This window comes from Cricetulus griseus, chromosome 6 (genome assembly GCF_003668045.3).
Source record: "Cricetulus griseus strain 17A/GY chromosome 6, alternate assembly CriGri-PICRH-1.0, whole genome shotgun sequence".
NCBI classification, from domain to species: domain Eukaryota; kingdom Metazoa; phylum Chordata; class Mammalia; order Rodentia; family Cricetidae; genus Cricetulus; species Cricetulus griseus.
In genome coordinates, this window is record NC_048599.1 from 89,754,877 (window position 1) to 89,779,974 (window position 25,098).

Genomic DNA, 25,098 nt, shown 5'->3' on the forward strand with positions numbered 1-25,098 from the left:
CAAGATGTGAGTTAACAAGCCACAAGCCTCATGGTAAAATAAAAACTATTAACGATAGGTTAATGTATAGGTATAGCTAACCAGTAGGCCCGAGCATTGGCCAAACAATTATATTTAATACATAAGCCTCTGAGTAATTATTTCATAAGTGACTATGTGAAGCCAGATGGTGGGAGAATAACTGGTCCAGTGAGAATGGGTAAGACAGACAAAAAACATTCAACTACACCATTCTGCTGTGTTCTGTTTTCTCTCAGCAATGTCTTATTTTTCTACATAAATGATTACTACTTAACTATATAAGCTATATAGTTGTCTATATAGCTACACTTGCCATTTGAATGTCAGAGAGTAGTACTATTAGAAGGTATACTTTTGGTTCCCCCTCTACCCTGCCCTCTCTGCTCCTGCCACAACTCCTTCCATAACCCCCTCGTTGGATCTTTCTGGAACTGCTCCTGGCATAGAGTGGACCTGCCCAGACAGAGAGGACCTCCCTGAGTCTGCAAACAACTCTCACTCTGGGTTCTCGATCTGCCCTACCCTCTACTTTGGTGAGTGTTGCCTCTGATCCAGCCCAACTCCTGCCATCATGCTCTCCTTGGAATTTTCTGGGCCTATTCCTGGCATACAGTGGACCTACACTGACAGGGTGGATCTCACTGAGTCCAGAAAAACCTCATTTTGGTTCCCCCTCTGCCTTCCACCCTCTACTTGAGTGAGGAGAATACCAGGAGAGGCCAGATCAACCAGAGTTGCAAACACTGAAGAGTTGGCCAAAGTATGCCACCAGGTGACAAGAAGAGATAGAGAGACCCCACCTGTATCTACTGGAAGAAGAGAGAAGATGACAGAATAAGAACACACTCAACAAAAGAAAGACAAATATGACACCAGCAGAAACTAGGGACTCCACACCAGCAAGACCTGAAAAGCACAATACAGAGGACTAGAAGAGACAGGAAAAAATGCTTTATGAAGATGACAGAGACCCTTAAAGAGGAAATGAGAGAATCCCTTAAAAAACAAAAGAAAAAACAGCAAAAAAATTCAAGAAATAAATAAATCTCTTAAAGAATCTAAGGAAAGCCAAGGAAAAACAACTAAAAAAGGGGGAAAAACGATCAAAACAGTTCAATGCTTGAAAGCACAAATACAAAAATTAAAGAAAACATAGAATGAGGGGATGCTGGAAATAGAAAGTCCAGTAAATGATCAGGATCTAAAGATGTAAGTATAACCAATAAAATGCAAGAGATGGAAGAGAGAATATGAGGTGTTGAAGACTCACTAGAGGATATCCAGTCATCAAACAAAGAAAATCTCACATACAACAAATACCTAACACAAAATGTCCAGGAAATATGGGACACCATCAAAAGGCCAAACCTAAGAAAAATAGGTATAGAAGGTGAAGAAGTAGAGCTCAAAGGTACAGAAAACATATTCAACAGAATAATAGAAGAAAACTTCCCCAAGCTACAGAAGGATATGCCTATGTAAGTACAAGAAGCTTTCAGAACACCAAATAGACTGGACCACAAAAAGAAGTGTCCTCATCACATAATAATCAAAACACAAAACTTACAGAATGGAGAATAAATATTAAGAGCAGCAAAGGAAAAAGGCCAAGTAACATATAAAGGCAGACCTATCAGATTGCACCTGACTTCTCAATGGAAATTTTGAAAGACAAAAGGTCCTGGATAGATGTCCTACAAACGCTAAGGAAACATGAATGCCAACCCAGACTACTGTACCCAGCAAAGCTTTCAATCACTATAGATGGAGAAAACAAGATATCCATGACAAACCAGATTTAAATAATACATATACATAAGTCCAGCCCTACAGAAATTACTGGAAAGAAAATTTCGAGAAAATAGATAATTCCACTTTACAAAACAACAAAAGAAAAAAGAGGGGAAATCAAAACATAATACCACCACCCACAACAAATCCAAAACAAACAAGAACCAACAATCAATGGGCATTAATATCCCTCAACGTCAATGGTCTTAACTTGCCTATAAAATGATTCAGAATAACAGTATGGATAGGAAGACAGAAACATCCTTCTGCTGTATACAAGAAACACACCTCAACTTGAATGACAGACATTACCTCAGAGTAAAGGGTTGGAAAAAGTTTTTCCAATCAAATGGACACAAGAAACAAGCTGTTGTAGCAATCCTAAAATGTAAAAAATTAGACTTCACACTAAAATCAATCAAAAGACATGAAGAAGGGCATTTCATACTCATTAAAGGAAAAGTCCAACAAGATGAAGTCTCAGTCCTGAACATCTATGCCCCAAATACAAAGGCACCCGTATTTGTAAAAGAAACATTACTGAAGCTCAAACCACACATAAACCTTACACACTTATAGTAGGAGATTTGAAAACCCTGCTCTCAACTCTAGACAGGACCACCAGACAGAAACTTAACAAAGAAACAAAGGAACTAACAGAAGTTATGACCCAATTGGGATTAATAGACATCTCTAGAACATTCCCTCCAAACAGAAAAAAATATACCTTGTTCTAAGCATTAGATGGAACATTCTCTAAATTGACCACATACTTGGCAACATCGAAAACCACCACAGATACAAAAAAAAAAAGAATAACCCCCTGTATCTTATCAGAGCACCATGATTTAAAGTTAGAATTCAAGAATAAAATGAATTGCAGAAATCCTACAAACACATGGAAATTGAAAAATGCACAATTGTTCCATTCCTGTGTCAAGTAAGAAATAAAAAAGGAATTGCTGACTTCCTAGAATTTAATGAGAATGAAGACACGACATACCCAAACTTATTGGACACTTTGAAAGCAGTGCTAAGAGAAAAGTTCATAGCACTAAGTGCCCACATGAAGAAACTGGAGAGTAGCCACACTAGAGCCACAACTGAAAGCTCTAGAACAAAAAGAAGCAAACTCACCCTGTAGGAGTAGATGCCAGAAAATAATCAAACTGAGGGCTGAAATCAATAAAGCAGAAACGAGAAAAGAATCAATGTAACAAAGACGTGGTACTACGAGAAAATCAGCAAGATAGACAAACCTGTATCCAAACTAACCAAAAGGGGGAGAGAGAGAGAGAGAGAGAGAGAGAGAGAGAGAGAGAGAGAGAGAGAGAGAGCATGCTAATTAACAAAATCAGAAATGAAAAGAGGGATTTAACAACAGACACTGAGGAAATCCAGAGAATCATCAAATCATACTTTGAAAACCTGTATTCCACAAAATTCGAAAATCTAAAGGAAATGGACAATTTTCTGGATAGACATCACTTACCAAAATTAAATCAAGAACAGATAAGCAATATAAATAGACATATAACCCCAGTGATATACAAGCAGTCATCATAAGTCTCCCAACCAAAAAAGGCCCAGGGCCAGATGGCTTCAGTGCAGAATTCTACCAGAAAACCAAACAAATCTAATACCAGTACTCCTCAAATTGTTCCACACAATAGAAGCAGAAGGACATTGCCATACTCTTTTTATGAGGCTACAATTACCTGGACACCCAAGCCACACAAAGATACAACTAACAAAAGAGAACTACAGTTCAATATCCCTCATAAATATCGATACAAAAATACTCAACAAAATATTGGTGGAACAAATCCAAGAACACATCAGAAAAATCATCCACTATGATCAAGTAGGCTTCATCCCAGGGATGGAAGGATGGTTCAACATATGAAAATCCATCAATGTAATCCACCATATAAACAAACTGAAAAAGAAAAAGTCACATGATCATCTCACTAAATTCTGAAAAAGCCTTTGAAAAAATCCAACATCCCTTCATGATAAAGATATTGGAGAGAACAGGAACATATCTAAACATGAAAAAAGCAATATACAGCAAACCATCAGTCAACATCAAACTAAATGGAGAGAAACTCAAAGCGAATTCTCTAAAATCAGAAACAAGACAAAGCTGACCACTCTCTCCATATCTCTTCAATATTGTACTTGAATTTCTAGCTCGAGCAGTAAGACATCAAAAGGAGATCAAGGGGATATAAATTGGAAAGGAAGAAGTCAAACTTTCACTATGTGCAGATGATATGATAGTCTATATAAGTGACCCAAAAAACTCTACCAGGGAAGTCCTACTGCTGATAAACACCTTCAGCAAAGTGGCAGGATACAAAAATAACCAAAAAAAAAAAAAGAATCAGTAGCCCTGCTATATACAGATGATAAAAGCAATGAGAAAGAAATCAGAGAAATATCACCCTTTATAAAAGCCACAAACAACATAAAATATCTTCAGGTAATGCTAACCAAACAAGTGCAAGACCTGTACAATAAGAACTTTGAGTATTTAAAGAAAGAAATTAAAGTAGATACCAGAAAATAGGAAGATCTCCCATGCTCTTGAATAGGTAGGAACTACATAGTAAAAATGGCAATCTTGCCCTCCAAGAAATCTACAGATGCAACATGATACCCATCAAAATTCCAACACAGACTTCAGAGAAAAATATTCAACTTTACATGGAAAAGCAAAAAACCCAGGATAACCAAAACAACCCTCCCTGTACAATAAAGGAACTCCAGGTGGCATCACCATCCTTGACTTCAAGCTCTATTATAGAAACGTAGTCCTGAAAGCAGCTTGGTATTGGCACAAAAGTAGACCGATAAACCAATGAAATCAAATTGAAAACCCTGACATTAATCCACACACCTACAGACAACTGATTTTTGACAATGAAGCTAAATTTATACAATGGAAAAAAGACAGCATCTTCAACAAATGGTGCTGGCATAACTGGATTCGGGCATGTAGAAGATGGAGATAGATCTATATCTATCACCATGCACAAAACTTAAGTCCAGATGGATCAAAGACCTCAACATAAATCCAGCCACATTGAAACTCTTAGAAGAGAAAGTGGGAGGTTCCCTTGAACAAATTGGTACAGGAGACCACTTCCTAAACATAAAACCGGTAGCACAGACATTGACATCGACAATTAATAAATGATACCTCCTGAAACTGAGAAGCTTCTGTAAGGCAAAGGATACAGTCAGCAAAACAAAATGACAGCAAACAGAATGGGAAAAGATCTTCATCAAACCCATATCTGACAGAGGGTTGACACACAAAATATAAAATCAAATCCGGAAACTAGCCACCAAAACACCAAACAATGAAATTAAAAAGCTGGGTGCAGAACTAAATAGAGAATTCTCAACAAGGAATCTAAAATGTCTGAAAGACACTTCAGAAAATGCTCAACATCCTTAGTCTTCAGGGAACTGCAACTCAAAACAACTCTGAGATACCATCTTACACTGACCAGAATGGCTAAAATCAAAAACACCAATGACAGCCTATTCTGGGAAGAATGTGGAGAAAAAGGAACACTCTTCCATTACTGGTAGGAGCGCAAACTTGTAAAACCACTTAGGAAATTAGTATGTTGGTTTCTCAGGAAAAATAGGAATCATTCTAACTCAAGATCCAACAATTACTCTCTTGGACATATATCCAAAGAATGCACATTCATGCAACAAGGACATATGTTTGACTATGTTCATAGCAGTGTTGTTTGTAACAGCACGAAACCGGAAGCAACCTAGATGCCCCTCAACTAAAGAATGGATACTGAAAATAAGGTACATTTATACAATAAAGTACTACAAAGCAGAAAAAAGCAATGGAATATTGAAATTTGCAGGCAAATGGATGGAACTCGCATAAACCATCCTGAGTGAGGTAACCCAGTCACAAAAAGACAAACCTGGTATGTACTCAATCATATATGAATTTTAGACATAGATCAAAGAATTACCAGCCTGCAATCCACATCACCAAAGGAACTAGGAAACAAGGAGAATCCCAAGAGAAGAATGCATCTACCTGGAGAAGTGGAAGCAAACAGGATCTCCTGAGTTAATTGGGAGCATAGGGGAAGAAGAGGGGCACCTGGCACAATGAGAGAAGGAGAAGAGGAGGGAAGAGGAGGAAATGGAGGAGCGAAAAGGTTGAGTCAGGGGAAGAAAAGAGGAGATCAGGGTTTGAGATACCATAACAGAGGGAGCCTTTATAGGTTATAGGAGAGATCTGGCACTAGGGAGTTTTCCAGAGATCTACAAGGATAACATCAACTGACAATCTAAGCAATAGTGAAGAAGCTACCCTAAGTGTCCTTACCCAAAATGAGGCTGATCACTACCTTATATGCCATCCTAACGCCTTCATCCTGTGGCTGATGGAAGAATATGCAGACACCCACAGCTTTACACTGAACTGAACTCTGGAACCCAGTTGCAGAGAGTATGAATGAAGAACAAAGGGGCTAGGACCAGGCTGTTGAAACCCACAGAAACAGGTGACCTGAACAAGGGAGAGCACATGGATGCCAGACTGATGTCTGGGAGGCCAGTGTGGGACTGATCCAGATCACTTAATGTGGATGTCACTGAGGAGACTTCAGCACTCTATGGGGCCTCGGATAGTAGGTCAGTATTTATCCCTGGATTAAGAAAGGACTTTGGGAGCACATCCCATGTGGAGGGATGCTCTCTCAGCCTGAACACATGGGGAAGGGCCTAGGTCCTGCCCAGTATGATATAACAGATTTTTGGGATTCCCCATGGTGGGTCTTACCCTCCCTGGGGAGCAGGGGGCGATTGGGTCAGGGGAAGGGAAGAGGAGAGGGAGCAGGGATTGACAAGTTAAGCAGGCTTGTTTCTAATTTGAAGTAATAAAAACATAATTTCTTAGAAAAAAAAAGAAGGTATACTTTTGTTGGGATAGGTATGGCCTTGATGGAAGAAGTATGTCTCTTTGCAGTAGGTTTTGAGAATATCTTTGCTCAAGCTTTTTTCAATGTGTCACTCAGACCACATCCTGTTGACTAAGGGTGAAGATGTAGGACACTCAGATCCTTTTCTAGCCGCATGTCTGCTTGCACAATACCATGCCCCACCAAGATGATAATGGACTAAACCTCTGAAACTGTAATCCACCACAATCAAACATTATCCTCTATAAAGGTCGCCATGGTCATGGTGTCTCTTCACAGCAATAGAAAATGGAACTTACAGCCTTACTTAAAATGAAGGCCACTGGAGTAAGAGATCCAATGTCAATCTCAAGTTCACAGACACACACAGACACACACACATACACACACACACACTTGCATGAATTAAACATATTTAGCAATAAACTCTTAGTCTTCATTAATGCATTAGTGTCACATTAAGAAAGAAATAAAAGTTTAGCTTCTACTATGATTACCTGGGATATCCAAGGCATGTAAAATAGATTGTTGATGTCATTCTGTTAAAGACAGGGTAAAGAAACAACCTGAGTACACAGCAAGGCAGCAGTTTCAAATCTTAAGTTTATGATATTAATTTTATTTCAACAATATTGTTTTTGTATTAATTTTCAATAAAATGTAAAATAACTAAGATTTTAGTCATGCTCTCTGTGTCTTCCATTCTACCTGTCTGTTGTAGGAGTCTGAATCTGTTCTTGCCTGAAAGCTGACTTCTGTCATGTGTACGTGGATTTCTTTGTGTCTGTTTCTAACAAAAGGAATTCACTGTGTTGTTACCGAACAGCACAGAAAGCATAAAATGGAATACGATTGATATCCTTTGCAGAAATTATTAACTGAATTTTATAGAATATTGTCACTGGCTCCAATTGATCACCACTGACCCAGACAACAAGCAGCAGTACAAAAATTATCATTGTTTGTCAACCTGTATCCATAAATGTTGCTTTCAAACTGCTTGGCAGATTTTAGAAGGCTGATTTCAATCTCTATAGTTGACACAAATGATACACATGCACTGATTTTAGTCAAGGGCATGGAAGCACATGCAATTTAAGATAACAGCTATGCATTAGCTTAGGTTATAAACTGAATAACATGGGAAATTCAAGGCAAGTAAGTTTGACTGTTATGTCATTTCTTTAAAAGCATGTTAAAAAACAGGCTGAGAACACACTAGAAATAAATCTTCAGTGTTAAGTCAAGATGTATTTTTTACTCTGGCTGGGAGGTGCAGCAAAAGTTCCATTCTCTTAGGATGTAAGAGACATTTTCAGAATATTACATTGCTACAAAGGGATGTACATCCATGAAAATGCATAGCATATAATTGCTGTAGAAGCTGATTATATTCTTAAAACATATGTGTATCTCTAATTTCAGATGCTGTTATCATTTTACTTGAGCCTTTACATGGTGATAGCTTGATTTTAAATCTCCTTTGTTCTAAACATTCCGCAAAGATTGTAATGTTTTATATTGTTTTGCCACTACTCAGTTATTTTCTTCAAAATTATTAGGGTTTTTATTAATATTTAAGTAATATGCAAAATAGTGTAGTGTATTATGAAATTAGAATCATGTATGTCACTCTTCATTCTTTACACTCACCCTCTATTTGCTTCTGTCTCCATCTCCTCTCTCTCTCTCTCTCTCTCTCTCTCTCTCTCTCTCTCTCTCTCTCTCTCTGTCTCCTGTGTGTGCGTTCACGTGCAGGTATGTGTGTGTGTGTGTGTGTGTGTGTGTGTGTGTGTGTGTGTGTGTGTATCTATTAAATCCAGACTATCCTGTCCTGAGACTGTCTTAGGTTGTCTTTTTCAGAGATAATAACTATTTACATGTGTACGGTTCACCATTTGCCTTTTAGTAAACTTTGAGATAATTTATAAACTATACAATTCACCAATAAAGTGTACAATTCAACAACATTTAATACTCTACAGGTATTACAATAATCTAATTTTAGGATAATTAAAAGGACCTTTATTGATTCTTTGTGGACTTCACATCCTGCTTCCTAGCCCCCTCATATCCACCCTCTACACTTGCAGGCACCCATGACAAAATTAAATAAAATAAAATTTAAGAGGGAAAAATGTCATGAAAACTGTAGTGTGGCCCAGTAAGGCATAGAATTTAGCCATTAGTCCATAAATCTTTACTTGAAAGTGTTCACTGTCATGAGTCATTGGTCAGGGTGAGGCCTCTGTCTTGTGTTACACTATTGATACTGGACCCTCATAGGGAGACCTCTTGGATATCCTATTGTTGCCCTGTGTCATGAAGATCTTGCACCTTTGTATTTGTAGGATCAATCCCTTTAATTGCTCCAATGTGCTTTATTTTCACTGTTGAATTGAGTCAATTCATAACCCTGGAGGGTCATTGGGTTGTTAGCCAACAAGCTCTCCCTTTTCCTCAACTTCAGAGTAAGCTCTCAAACAGTGCCCTGGCTAGCTTACCAAATGCAGTAGGAAGCAAGGGAGTGTGAAGAGTGTTCCTGTTCTCACACCCTTGGGACCAACTTACCTGAATCCACACAAACAAGGCTAGCTCTACTGTATTGTCCTCACATAGTGCAGAGCCCAGTCTCCTGAATACTGCAGGTGGTGATTATGTACAGGGTTAGTTCCTTACTCTCATGCCCCTGACTTCAGCTATCTCACCTGCCACAGGTGGTGTTGCACAAGGGAAAGAGCAACTTTCCCTCCCCCATGCCACCACATAGCAGATGTGGGGGCACAGGGGCATCTCCCCTATTATATGGCCAGCTCATCTGCATCCTCACCAATAGACTCAGCTTTACTGTGCTGCCCATGCAAGGGGCAGGGCCAGTTCTCTGGATAATTCGGTGAACTGGGGCAAGACCGGCTCTCCGGCTTTCATGACTTCAGGGTCAGCTCTCTTACCTGCCATAGGCAGTAAGGGTTGGGGAGGGCATCTTTCTCTCACCACCACATGTAAGATGATGGGTGGGGACAGCTTCCCCACACTCATGCTCTTGGGGCCTTCTCACCCATGCTCTATCATTAGAGACAGCTCTACTGTACTACCCAAAAAAGGTACTGGGCCTACTTTCCTGAGAAATGCAGCCAATGAAGTATGGGGCCAAATCTGTGCAGCCATATCCTAACCACGGTGAACTGGCAAGAGCCACAGACATTAAGATAGACTATGGCTCCATCAGGGCCATGGGCCCAGACATGGTCCTTGGCAAGAGCCCAAGCCCAGATGGTACCATGGCTCTAAGTGACAAACATGTCACCCATCTCAGCTTGCTCCTTATTGCCTTACCCTCTTCAGAAATGCCTCTCTTCATAGAATATGAACCATTTGCCTCTTCTCTCTCCCATAGTTCACCATATACTTGTTCACGATAATGACATTGGACCATTTGGTACCATAAGGGGCCTGGAAGGCTTGTGATTTCTTCTCCCCATTGAGAGCAGGGATTCCCAGGTGGTAGTAAGGGTCTCCTTCATTCTCCAGGTTCTAGTCAACGTTCCTATTTTATAAAAATGTTTCACAACATTTTTGTTCCACCAGTATTATTAGCTATAAAATTCTGCATATTAATCACAAATTTCAATATAGAAATTAATAAATATATGTGTACACTATCTTATATTTAGTTAGGCCATAACAATTACAGTTTGTTTGAAACAATTTAATATTAGCTTTGAAAAAGTTTGTATAAGAAAATCGAATATTAGCCAGGCATTGGTGGCACACGCCTTTAATCCCAGCACTCTGGAGGCAGACGCAGGTGGATCTCTGTGAGTTCGAGACCAGCCTGGTCTACAAGAGCTAGTTCCAGGGCAGTCTCCAAAGCCACAGAGAAACCCTGTCTTGAAAAAACAAAACAAAACAAAAAAACAAAAACAAAAAATAAAATAAAATCGAATATTGGTATAATATATTTTATTATACCATACCACTGATATGTAAACAGTACTTCTCCCATCTTTAGGAAAGTCTTTGCAAATACAAACCAACAATTCCACAACATTACTACTTTGAGATAGAAAATAGACACTCCATTCTGGTTCATCTTTCTTAGCATTGAGAAACTTCTATTTTTCTTTATTTTTGTATTAAGACATATTATTTATCAAAGCATAATAATTTAGAGCTTTAAAATCACTCAAAATGGAACCAATGAGATGATGTTCAAGAGATGTAATAATGGATTCTGAGATCAATCATTGGGACTCCAAGAATGGAGGTGAGAATCACCTCTTATGTACTGGCTTTTTGACCTCTGCCTACCAGCATTTGAACACTTGTGATTCCCTTCCCTCCACACAAGCACAAAATAAACCAAAGAAAATAGATTTTAAAAATACTCAAAATTGCTTTGTGATCATGCTAAGGGATTCCAGTTGGAGAGAGGAATAATGGATTGATTTCAGGAGCAAGGGTGGTCAAGATCATGACAGCAAAACCCTCAGTGACTGCTGATTGAAGCTCCTTGGAGCTCACAGACTCTAGACAACAACCAGGAAGCCTTCATGGGACATAACTAGGCCCTCTGCATGTGGAGACAGTTGTGTAGCTTGCTCTGTTTGTGAGACCCCTTGCAGTGGAAACAAGAGCTATCCTTGTAGCATGAGCTGGTTTTTTGGAGCCCATTCCCTATGGTAGTATGTCTTGCTCAGTCTTGATGTAGAGGGGAGGAGCTTAGCCATGGCTCACCTGAATGTGCCAGGCTTTGTTAACTCCCCATTGGAGGACTCACCCTTTCTGAAGGATGAATGGGAGAAGGGTTGGGGGGGTGGGGAGAGAGGATGGAGGAGGAACTGCAGTAAATATGCGAAATGAATTTTAAAATAAAATGGAGGAGGAACTGCAGTAAATATGCAAAATAAATTTTAAAATAAAATCCTTAAAATAAAATAATATGTATATATATACAAAATATTTAATTCAGAAATTCTAATTAAGCATGCATCCAAATGAAGAGAAGATTTAAACAGAGATAGTATAATAAAAATATTTTGTACATGGATGCTATATTAAAATTATTTTTATATCACTTTATAACACTTTTAGTTGAAACTACAAGTAAATGTTGTTTTGATACCTTATGTCTTTTACTAATTTTACTTTTGTTAATCTATATTTACTACAAGGTTTTTATGAAGAACTAATGATCCTTACTAAGTATAAAACAATGAATTATTTATGTTTAATTATAGACATGATACTTTCTTCTGAAAATCAATATTGATTTTCATGTATGACATAAGATTTCAATTTTATTTATAAGCTTTATGGAAACATATAAATATGAATTTATTTAAAACAAATAGAAATAGCATAATCCACCTCATTCATAGTGTTAGATATGAATATCATCAATTTTCTCTTCACATTTATCCTGCCTTCATGGTTAAAATTTCTCTATTTTCATATGAACCACAAAATAAGTTTAAAATAGCCAAAATTATCATTTTACCTGGTAATATCAGAAAACTATATCTTTGAGATTTATTTAAAAAAATAACAGACATCATAGCCATCTTTAAATTTTCATTTACATCAGTAAGTGCATGGTTTCACCTTATGAAACCATTATCTTCAATATCCCATCCAGCATTCTGTTGGGTTGAGAATTGATGGGTCCCAAAGTTAGAATAACAGGGGGGGAAAGAGAAAATACAGGATTTTTATTCATACTATTGTACTATTGATAGCCTCTGTATAAGGATATTGACTTCTGTGCCATAGATCCCACATGCTATAAACAGACACAGTGACTTCTTCATTGTTTCATTAATAATATATAATTGAAACAGTCATACAAAAATGAGAATTAACAATAGTTTTAAGTAATGATTCTTTATTTGCTTTACACCATTTGATTGATGAATCAAGCATTAAAGCATTCATTTTGTAGTGTTCTTAATAGAAAAAAATCGACACTGTTTAGGAAACCTACAAAATGATTTATTGTTTTTGAAAGTTTTCATAAACTTAAGCTTGTCATCATTGCTAGGGTATAGTGTTACCATGTAATATTTAGGACAAGTTGGTTAGAAACTAAATATCATATGAATTAAAATAATGTCATTATGTGGAATCTTGAATAGTAAGTAAACTCTGAAATTTTTTGATTTCCTAATTTCAATATGGTAGTTTTCTTTAAAAAGTAGCACTAAAAAGTTTAAAGTAAAAAAGGAAATTGTTATCAAAAAAGGATATTACAGGTATGTGCTGTTACACAAGTAGTAACTCTGAAATACTAACTTTATCCTACAAGGGTATTATGTCATCAGAGATACCAACTAACAACACATCAACATCTTCCTAAACTAAAATTTTCTGACAGAACTTCCCTTAGTCAGCTGCTTCATAGCATTGATGACATCCTTATTCCTTAGGCTATAGATCAAAGGGTTCAGCAAAGGGCTCAAAAAGGTGTAAAAAACTGCAATCACTTTGGACTCCCCTATAGATTTTTCAGATGGCGGCTTTAAATACATGCAGAAAAGTGTTCCATAATATATGGTGACTGTTATCAGGTGGGAACCACAGGTAGAAAAGGCCTTTTGTCTACCATCAGCAGAATGCATCCTCAAGATGGCTGCAAAAATGCCTAAGTAGGACATAAGAATGATAAAGAGAGAGCTTATGAGAGTAAATCCAGCTACCACAAACATGGCCATCTTTTTGACTTGAGTATCAGAACAGGCCAGCATGATGAGAGGAGGGTCTGCACAGTAGAAGTGGTTGATTTCACGGGAGCCACAGAAAGACAAATGGAAAGTGAGCAGAGTCTGAGAGAGCCCATTCAGGAAACCAAACACATATGGGAATGTGACTAGAGAGATACAAATATTCTTGGACATCCTAGTACAGTAATGCAAAGGACTACAGATGGCCACATAGCGGTCCAGTGCCATTGAAGCAAGGATATAAAACTCAGTTATCACCAGAGCAATGAAGAGTAGACACTGTGTGAAGCATCCGGCATAGGTGATCGTCTTGTGGTCTGAGATGAAACCATGTAGCATGTTTGGAGTAACATTGGAAGAATAGCAAATGTCTACAAAGGAGAGGTGCCCAAGGAAGAAATACATGGGTGTTTGCAGGTGGGAATCGGTCCTGATCAGCACAATCATACACAGGTTTCCTGCAATTGTGATGATAAAGATGAGCAGAAACACCACAAAGAGGATTCTCTCCAGAACTGGGCTGTCTGTGAGTCCCACAAGAATGAAATCCATTCCGGCAGTGTGGTTTAGGGTGGTCATTTTCTTACCCCTTGCAAGTTGAAATTGATAAAAACACTGTGAGCAGTGCCTTTTCATTTAGTAATGAATTGAGTATTCATGAATGACTAGTTTTTTGTTCATCTGCAGCAAATTACATTTCTCATCAAATACTTCCAAATACCTGCATATCATACCCAACCTGTATTTTTTGGTAATCTGTTTCTGATTTTTTTTCATTGTAACTATCTTAAACACCCAGCAGACAAGCAAAGAAAACTGAAGTCTCACTGCCTTTCTTCTTCTTTCTCCCAATTGTATGATTATTCTTAATAGACATATACTTTCACACACACACACACACACACACACACACACACACACACACACATATATATATATATAATATATATATATATATATATATATATATATATCCTTAGCAGTATCCATGTTGAATAAACTTCTGCATATTTTAATAATTGATCTTAAAGAAAAAATGTTAAGTGTATGTCACTTCATCATTTCTATCAAGCATATGGGAAATGAAGAAATATGTTTCTGAAGTTACCATATCCTGTGTATTAGAAGGTGTAATAAAATATGAACATCCAATGAAGCATGTAACTCTCAACCCACAATCATCCATAAGAGAATGAAGAGTCCATGAAGTTCTAAAATTTTTCCCTTAAAAATTATGATCGTCTTTCATAGTCAAAGCAAATTTTCAGTAGACCATGGTGCTAGTTGCTTGAATTCTCAGTAACCTGAGAAGGAAGATTGGCAATATCTGGCTAGCCTTGGGATAATTAATCAACATAGCAAAGCCATGGCTCCAAAATCCAAATCCCCACCAACACCACCAAAAACAGCAAAGAAATAATCCAAAGAAACCAAGAATTGTTCTATGTGGGATATTTATCAATATATTAAGCCCTGTGCACTGTGCACTGTAAACTCCATTTTGTTACATTACTCAACAAATAGGTTACAGCAGTCATTACATCTTGTCGTCACAGCCCTCCATCACATCACAGTCCTCACAGAGTATATGTTGAAGAGCAAAATGAATAGATGTTAATTATTACAGAAAGATATGCAACAGATTTTCAAATGAAAGCAAGTTATTATATATAAACAAAGGTGGAAAGGTTTCAGATGGAATATAAAATAAACCTTTCCTGACAGGGGATATTTGAACAGTCAAAGGGATATTCAAGTCTCTAGAATAAGACCCATCTTTACAGTGTGAAATTGTGTGTGTGTGTGTGTGTGTGTGTGTGTGTGTGTGTGTGTGTGTGTAAATGTTCTTATATTCTAACCCATTCATAAGCTCATTTGTTTGGGAAAGCACAGATTCTTAATCATGATGTCAATGCCAGTATGATCTATCATTTAGGATTTCTATGTATTTGTGATATCATGATAAAATTGTCTTTATTTAAAACTATTGTTACCTGTTTCTTACACACACATATAATAATGGATTCTTTAGAGATATTGACATATGTACAATGTTTTCAAGATCAACAGACAATATATTTTTTCCACAATGATAGATACCAATCTATACACAACACACAAATATATTTTAGTTATCAAATACCAGATTTAACCTACCTGTAAATATTGAATTCTTGCATGTCATACAAAGTAGGAAGATTTATAATGTATTTTCTTAGTATAATTCCCTAAGTGTCCAGCACAAATTTAAAGATCCAATTTAAATGTTCTTTGATTCTCAAGAGAATAATCCTAATTATATGTTTTGAGGAGTTGTATTTACCTATGAGGGCAAAATCTTCCTAACATGTGTAAACAACTCTTTTTCTCTGTCTCTCTCTCTGTCTTTTTCTCTCACTGTGTATATATTTATTTACCTATTAATTTCAATGATAAAAGACAAGGAAATATAGTGAGATGATGTTTTATTTATTTAGTATACAAAAGTAAAAGAGACTCTGCCTGGAATCTCTCATTTTTCTCTGTTTATATTAAGAAGAAATCATCCAATGGGATTGGGGCATAAAGTATAATAAGGCAGTTTTGAGGACAGGTCACGGAATGAATAAAGTATAAATACAATCCTGCACTTGTTCCCCATTTTTTGAATTTCAATGAACTCTATGATTTAATTTTTGTTTTCCCAAAGTAATTCTATTCATACAATTTTGCTGTAAAAGTCAATTTTGCTTCCTCAGAGTCAAACAAATCAAATTATCCATTGGATATTTAGTATTAAGGTGAGAAGAAGAAAGCTAATCATTTGCAAATTATATTTCTTCTCTTTAAAACAACACTAATATTGTTTGCCACAAGAAACTTAAATAAAATGGCACAAAGAAATTGTAATCATCCAGAGCACAGGAAATTATGTTTTTGTGAATAGTGACATGAATGTTCTTTCAGAAAACAAACGCTTTCTGATTAAGAGCCTTCTTCACAAAATGGCTACTGCTTATGGCACCAGTAACCCATGACTGACAAACACATAAGCCTAGGACATAACCTGATACTATTTCTCTGCTAAATGAGCATATTGTTAAAGTTCTCCCTAAGTACTTACCATTATACTCATTCTTACATTAAATGACTCAATCCTTATCAGAGAAGCTTCTCTTTGAGCTAGGTGGACACTAATAGAGACTCTCAACTGGTCAACATGTGAGAATAAGATATTGTGGATGTTACTATAAATGGAATGTCTATTTCACAGTCAGTCCCTTCAAGAATCAGGCATCATTGGAGAAGGGGATGAGAGATTCCAAGAGTCAGAGGTCCTGAGAATCTGCAGCAAAATATATTTTGTTGGACATATTAGAACTGCTGCAGAAATGAATTCACAGTGGCTGTGTCTGTACCCCAAAACCTGTAAAAGTTCAAGCCAGTGGTCTTTCTTATATGAAATACTAGAAATATCATAAAACCAGATACTATAGCTCTGGTTGATTTTAATTATAGGAGAATGAGTGTAATTCTAATAATATCATGAATCATCTCAAAGTTAAGGAAATAAAGTATAAAAAAATTACCAAGAATCATTCATTTTCTGCTGTGAGAATTGTCTGTGATGCTCTGAAAATAAATGTGATATAACTCTTTACTGTTTATTGAAGTAAAGAAGGAAATCTTGTCCAATTGTTAAAACTAGACATTAAGAGAGTTTAGAAGACAGTGAAAGATTGTCTGGAAGAGATAAATTGTCATCAGTCTTCCCTAAATTTATTCTCAGAGATACAATGGCAGCATTTGGATCATACAGCATAGCAACATTTTGGGGTTTTTGTTTTCTGTTTTTTTTTTCATGATCTGAGGCAGTTGATATAGTGGAAAGAAGCAAGCAAAAGACATTTCTTTGGTTCAAAATCTCACAGTGTCTACTTCTACAAATACTAGTTTTCACATCTGCTCCAAAATTGATTTTCTCCTACCCCAATAAAGCACATAATATACATACCTAAATTAACAAATGTTTAATAACAACTTCAGGCCATTCTAGAAGGAATAGAAATAAAGCATTGAAATACTTTGAATTGTGCCTTCAACATGTTTCAAATAATTCAAAAAGAACCGAATATTTTCATGCTATTGCTGCTGTTCACATTCTATAATACCTGGTAAGATTTTTGTATTATATATTGTATATATAATGAGCATGATATTGGTAATGCATTTCTGACAAATTAGTCAAATGTGCCTATCATAGTGGAAATATTGATTTATCATATACCTGATGCTTTGGCAACTCTAAATGCATAGCTAATTTCTATATATGACATTGATCATACTGAAAAAAATTATCTTGGCAAGATTTCTGATTCTAATAGACAGTACAGACACTTTACCTATAATATATATTTATCAGATGTATCCAATAGACAACTTTTTGACATGAGGGAGAGTAAGAAGTATCTGTAATTTTAACACATTAACTTTAATATATAGAAACAACTTAAAACTCAGATGGCAAGTTTTAAAATCTATGATACCCTGCATAACACAAGCATGTAGAGCATAGCCTTATAGCACATGTTTCTGTAATATTTTTTTCACTGCTCCTTTCACATCTTTATTTTTTAAACTGTATATGAGAGGATTCAGCATGGGAATCACTACTGTATAAAACACAGAGTCAATCTTGTCCTGTTCCATCGAGTAACTAGTAGTAGGTCGCAAGTACATAAACAGAATTGAACCAAAGAAAATGGTGACAGCCATGAGGTGGGAGGCACAGGTGGAGAAGGCTTTGTGTCTTCCTTCTGCAGAAGGCATCTTCAATATGGCAATGAGGATGCAGAGGTAGGAAATGAGAACCATCAGAACACAACTGAGAACAGTAAAACTGGAGAAAACCATGATCACAATGCCATTGATGTGAATGTCAGAGCAAGAGAGCTTGAGCAAGGGTGGGGTGTCACAATAGAAATGGTTGATTTTATTAGAACCACAAAAGGACAATCTGAAAGTCATCCCTGTGTGGATGGCTGCATTGCCAAAGCCTGCTAGGAATGAAGTAGTCACCAACATGAAACAAATTCTCCCAGACATGAGAACTGGGTACAGCAGGGGACTCCATATGGCTGCATAGCGGTCATATGCCATCATGGCTAGCAGGAAGCACTCAGTTCCCAAGAAGGAGCCAAAGAAGAAGAACTGGGCGGCACACCCATTGAAAGAAATGCTCTTATCCTCAGCTATGATGTTCACCAGCATCTTAGGAGTGATAGTAGAAGAGGAAGAAGCATCAACAAAGGAAAGGCTGCTGAGAAAGAAGTACATAGGTGTATGCAGACAGCGGTCAATCTTAATCAGTGCTATCATGCCCAAGTTACCCACCAGGGTCATCATGTAGATCACCAGAAACAATGCAAAGAGGACACCCTGCAGGTCTGCATTGTCTGAGAGCCCCATGAGGATAAACTCTGTCACTTCTGTGTCATTTTTGTCTTGGACTCTTTTCAGGTTTCTGATCATCTGTGCTGCAACATAAGAGAAGAGTGTTGCATTAATTTAGATGAATTCATTGAACAGACATAATTATATATTTAAAACATAAATTGTAAAAAACAGTAAAATTTGAGATCATTTTTAAAAATAATGCATCTGATAGCATGTTCAGAATATTGTGTCTGCTTAGCCAAGCACTGGGCTGAGCTTCTGGAGTTCAGCTGAAGAGAGGCAAGAGGGACCATAATTACAAGGGGGGTTGAGACCAGAATGGGGAAAACTACAGACACAGCTAACCATAGCTAATGGGAGCTCATGGACTATGAACTGACAGCTGGGGATCCTGCATGAGACCAAACAAGACCCTCTGAATATGGGTGGCAGTTATGTGACTTGATCTGTTGAGGAAGGCCCTGACAGTGGTACCAGGATTTTTGAGCTCCTTCCCCACGGTGGAATACCTTGCTCATCCTTGATACATGGGGCAGGGTTTGCTCCTGCCTCAACTTGGTATGCCAGACTTTTTATAGTCTACATAGATTGCCTTATACCCTACGTGGAGTGGATAGGGATTGGGAAGGGGAGGAGGCAGGGAGCAGGAGAAGGTGAGGGAGGGGGAACTGATGTAGGAATATAAAATGAAAACTAAATTTTTTGAATAAATAAAAATAATCATGTTGCGTCTGAATATTGTATGCTAGTTCCTAAGGACCTAGATAGAGACAAGTGCTGTATTATCCAATAACTTTGGTCACATTTCATAGCACTTATTGGTTAATTACAACATACCCTTAATAGGTATTTATGTTTATTATTTATTATAATTAAACTTATATTTTCTGGAGAAAATATCACATTTTTAAACTACAGAGTATCTCTTCACTGTGCTAATTTAGGAAGAATTTTTTTTAAAAAGCTGATGAAAAATAATCAACAGTTATTAGGGATATTATGATATAGCCAGTAGGATTTTAGTATCACCCTAGTTTTAGAGAATTAAGAACTATAAAATATTCATCTGTTCAATACTTAAGAATTTTAGTAATTGAAGAACCAGATTGTAAAGTTGGCATGAAGGCCTTGATAAAATGGCAAGACCTTCCAGAAGAGTACAAGCCTGTAACTGAGAATCACAGCATCGTAACTACCCTACAATAGGTTGAGAATATATAGCTATTATGTACTGAATATCTGCATGACCTGAAATAAAGCATTCTGCCTGTTTTCCAAATAATGAATAGCAAACTGTGAAAGGATATATATGTTAACCTCATTTATATATTATAGAATGTGTATGAATCAAGTGTTCACTCACTAGCTCCTTAGAATACATAGTTTAACATTTTAGTTATCAGTAAAAACAAATAAATAATAATAATAATGATTTTGATGATGAATAAACACAAGAACACCAGAGATAGCATGTTTTCTAGCACCACATTGGATCAATATAATAACTTAATAGCTTATAATTTAAATGAAAAATCCAATATATTCTTTCAAATAGCAATGGAGATTGATATGGCACCATAAGTAAAAAGTAAAACCTAGAATACGTGTCTAGTATATTTACTCTTTATAAAATTTAGATAGCAATAAGTATCAATAGATTGTTTCAATTGTAATCAAACCATCATATTGTTAAATAGTAAAAAATAATGTACTAGAATAAGTGTAAATCCATGTCTTAAAGTAGGAAACAAAGACTGAATTCTGCATCACTCAAAGGAGATGGATAATTCCAAAATTATAACATGCTCTCTCTATATATATATCTAGTTTCCATTGAATCAAGATTTTAAGAACTAATAAAACTTTCTATTTTCTTTAAGGCATAGAATATGATCAAGGAGTCATTGCACCTACTATCCAATATTAGTCTCCCCACAAACTAGTGGTGGAAAACTAGTGGATACTGTCAAAATACTATACGTGATATCATCTTCCTGGACTGAGGTTAAGGAACTATGGAGGCACTCACTACTCAGTGATGCATCCAAAGACTTTGTGATGCAACAAATGTTTCCCATATTCAACACCATATCGCACTATACATATGGGTCCCTGACACAAATGGATACCCTGCATTCTCTTTCATGAAAGAACAGTCACCTGTGAACTTCAATAATAACTTCAGAAGCAAGGAAAAGAATAATGGATCTTTATGCTTTCTCATTTCCAAAATGTCCCCCCTGAGAGTATATGTCTAATAAAATACATAAAATAATAAAATTACTAAGATATGGTGAACATACAATAATAATTAGTAGAAAAAGCTCACATACTTAATGCAAAAATTTTAATGACGTCAGGTGCCTTGAATGCTTGTTAAGTGTTCTCTGTGTTATTGTTTTTTTTATTTTTCTTTTTATTGTTTTTGTATTTTTTTAATTCTATAAGGTTAAACAGTGTTACCTCCATTTGACAAAGAAGAAATGTAACGTGTAAATCATCAACTTTCCGTGAATAACCAACTTAGCCTAACAGCATCCAAATTCATACTCAAAGTCTCATTCTATTAACATTCAAAACTGTCAACAACTTATGTGAACAATTGCATAAAGAACAGCCATGGTTAATGTTCTGAGCTTCCTTAACTCTCTAGAAAATACTTAGTTACATGAGAAATTAACATGTTTTTGACTAGAGCATATGATTGCTGATAATGTTTTGTTAGAATTCCCATTAATAAATAAAATTTTATTACCCAAACATAGCAGGAGTTGTGTCTCATAGTATGAATACCAAGCTTCCACCTCTAGTATTGAACTAATTAGCGTTTCCCTTCAATATCTATCTTCATGATATTGAAATTTCTCAGTCAAACTGCTATCCTAGGGGTGATAGTTTCTAGTTTTACATTTCCAAGAGTTTTCTAGCTGTTTCAATTCATTAGCTGCTTCTTGTAATCAAAAACTGCTCTAAATTAATCTGGGCATAGATCCATATACCTTTAATACTAGCACTCTGGAGGCAGAAGATCTCAGAGTTTGATGCCACCATAGTCCATATAGAGAGTTCTAGGACAGTCCTAGCTACATAGAGAACCCTGTCTCAAAAATAACTCCAAATCATAGCATCTATAGTGTATTTCTCTCCTGATAATCAGAAATCTTTTAGTAATGAAAATGAGTATACCATTTATATCACCCAATGATGTTGGGACTCTTCAGTGAGAGACTGAGGAAATTCATAATATTGTGAATTTTCTTCATTTCAGGAAGTTATAAAACTACAATTATTTACATTGTTTCATTACCCTTTCAATTTCCCGACTGCAATAAGATCTATTTGCTCCATTCTTTTTCTTGCCCAAATTCCCAACAAAACAAGAGATGAAAGGTCCTTCTTTATAGGGACAGCATGCTCTTTGATTATAAAGAACAATTACTCTGATAGACTTAAGAGACTTCAGTACAATGAGAGGAAAACAGAAATCTTTCTTTGCAATCAACAGCTGACTGACTGCCCTTTACTTATCATGGCAGGATACAGTACCTTTCATACTGGAGTATTACTGATACAGCCACTGAATGGTGCACAGTTATCACCAATTAACACACTGGTCTACTCTTATTTATTTACAGTAAGTTATACTTCATGTTTTTTTCATCTCTAACGACTTTACTGCCTATTTTACTTAATTGTAATCTACTGATTTTCCCATTTAAAATTAATAAAATCTCAATTCTCTTCTGTATTTCTTTGTTCTACTCCTGGGACACCTATGCCCAATGGAGAATGATCTGGGATTCTGGATTCCTACCTTTAATCACAATCTTTTTATTTAAAGTGATAGCTGGAGTTTCTATGATTATAAATAATGAGTCCTCAGAATGTCAGGGTGCTGGTACCTTTGCTCACCTACCTGTGCTGATGCACTTATTTGCATAGACAATAGTGATGGAGCAGCATGATGGAGAGGACACCAGCAGTAGAGAACAAAAACTGCATAGACTTGAGATCTAACTCTCTAAATTACAGGTTATATGACTGAGTCTTTACTAAACTCCTTGCCCCTAATAATCTCTATTTCTGTCCTTCACCATCTGTGTTTCCAGAAATCAAATAATGAATGTGAGGTGCCACAATCAATAAATCTAGATGATCGATATGTTTGAGACTCCATAGGCATAAACCTTCCTCTTTTCAGAGTAAGACACAATTATCAGCTTATATTTTCTAGATTGAGAGTTTTAAAGTTTACACTATCCAAATACTCCTATCCTACACATGACACATGTATGAAATAAATTTATCAAAATCAGATGATGAGTGCTTTGTAAATGCTATTTGTGAAAGTGCTATTATTAATTTCTCTGAGTATCTTAATCCACCTTTACTACATGATGGAGAATTAAATATTCAGGAGATGTATTATTTAATCTACAAAAAATTAAACAAGGAATGGTTACATTGTTTACCCTCTCTCTTAGTAATCTACTACCTTATTATACTGAGGTTGTGTAGTAAAAAGAGATGTTATACAACTTTCATTACAAAGCCTGAAATACATCTGGCAGGTGACACTGATTTACTTACTACATAAACAAATAAAACACATCTAAATGCAGACTAGCTGATTTGTAGGTACACTCCTTCCTAAATTACATAAAACAGACATGTGAAACTAAAGTATTTTTAGGAGAAAGATTTGAAAAGTTGAGTGAATCATAAGTTATACAGGAGATAAGATATCAGTCAATAACAAAGTAGTAAAAGTAACTACTGGATATTAAAATACTGTCATGAACAAGAAACATGTGGAATGTAGTCAATTGCAGGTTATAAAAAGCCATAAAAAACAGTTTCAGTATTATTTGTAACATACCAGGAGATGCTGTAGCTATCTACTGCATTTCAAGAATCAACCCCATGAAGTGTGATGTCTAAGCAATTTTCTGAGTACTCACACTAGGTACAAAATATTATAAATGATTAAGGTGATATATTGTGGACATTTAAATTATAATAAACTTTGTAAATAAATATAGAGTTCTAAAACCCATAATCAATCAGCAAGCAAAAACTGAATAGCTAATAGGAAAAAAGAAGACACACATCATACATCACCTACAATTTAGAGAGTCAAATACCATTATATAAAAAACACAAAAACAATTTTAATGTAAATGAGTTGTTATAACTTGTACAAAAATTAGATGCAAGTTTAATTAAGAAATGCAGAAGAAAGAGGGCACCTGACAGTGAGAAGATGGAAATGGAGGTGGTAAAGTGATGTAACTCTATTTTAATTAATAAATTTATGTATTTCCTTTAAAAACAGAAAATCTATAATGGCTCCCTCTATTCAGGTATCCATTTTCTTGCTTTCTTTCTAAATTTAGAGAAATCTGGTAATAGGGAAATATCCAGAGATCCACAAGTGTGACTGAAACTAAGAATCTAATAATATTGGAGAGACTACATTAAATGCCCTTCTTCTGTTATGATATTGATGACTACCTTATATGCCATCCTAGAGCTTTCATCCAGTAGCTAAAGGAAGCAGAAGCAGACACCCACAGCTGAGCCCTGAACTAAACTCCTAGAATCCAGTTGTAGAGAGAGAGGAGTGATGAGCAAAGGGGTCAAGATCATAATAGGAAACCCATGGAAACAGCTAAGCTGAGCAGGTGGGAGTGCACAAACACCAGTCTGACAACTGGGGAACCAACATGGGTCCAAACTAGGCCCTGTAATTGTGGATGTCACTTGGGAAACCAGGGAAGACTATGGGGCCTCTGGCAGTGGAACCAGTATTTATCCCTAGTGCACAAATGGACATTAGGAGCCCATTCCCTATGGAGGGATACTCTCTCAGCCTAGACACATGGGAGGCCTAGTACCTGCCCCAAATGATGTGATGAACTTTGATGATCCCCCATGTGAGGTCTCATCCTCCCTGGGAAGTAGTTAGAGGGTAGGATGGAAGATAGGTGGGGAGCATGGGAGGACTGTAGGGAGAGGGAATTGGATTGATATGTAATATAAGATTATTACTCATTTAAATTAAAAAAATCTCTGAAAAAAGAAAATAACTTACCTCTAAATATTAGCTAATAATAGTACAATAATGTGGGAAAATTTAAAATGAACTTATGTGATATATT

At 36.3% G+C, this 25,098-nt stretch overlaps 2 protein-coding genes across 2 annotated transcripts; both read right to left on the reverse strand.

The window, feature by feature from the left end:
- Nucleotides 1-13,138: 13,138 nt before the first annotated feature.
- On the reverse strand, nucleotides 13,139-14,080 carry LOC100759626 (olfactory receptor 5M10-like). Its single transcript, XM_027421218.1, has one exon. The coding sequence runs from the start codon at nucleotides 14,078-14,080 to the stop codon at nucleotides 13,139-13,141; it is 942 nt and encodes a 313-aa protein (XP_027277019.1).
- Nucleotides 14,081-18,058: 3,978 nt separating this feature from the next.
- Nucleotides 18,059-19,012, reverse strand: LOC100759344 (olfactory receptor 1020). Its single transcript, XM_027421219.1, has one exon. It carries the CDS (start codon nucleotides 19,010-19,012, stop codon nucleotides 18,059-18,061), a length of 954 nt encoding a protein of 317 aa, XP_027277020.1.
- Between the last annotated feature and the right edge of the window lie 6,086 nt (nucleotides 19,013-25,098).

What these genes read in the sequence shown, in the direction of transcription:
- LOC100759626 (XM_027421218.1), bottom strand. Translation starts at nt 14,080, where the DNA reads ATGACCACCCTAAACCACACTGCCGGAATGGATTTCATTCTTGTGGGA.
- LOC100759344 (XM_027421219.1), bottom strand. Translation starts at nt 19,012, where the DNA reads ATGATCAGAAACCTGAAAAGAGTCCAAGACAAAAATGACACAGAAGTG.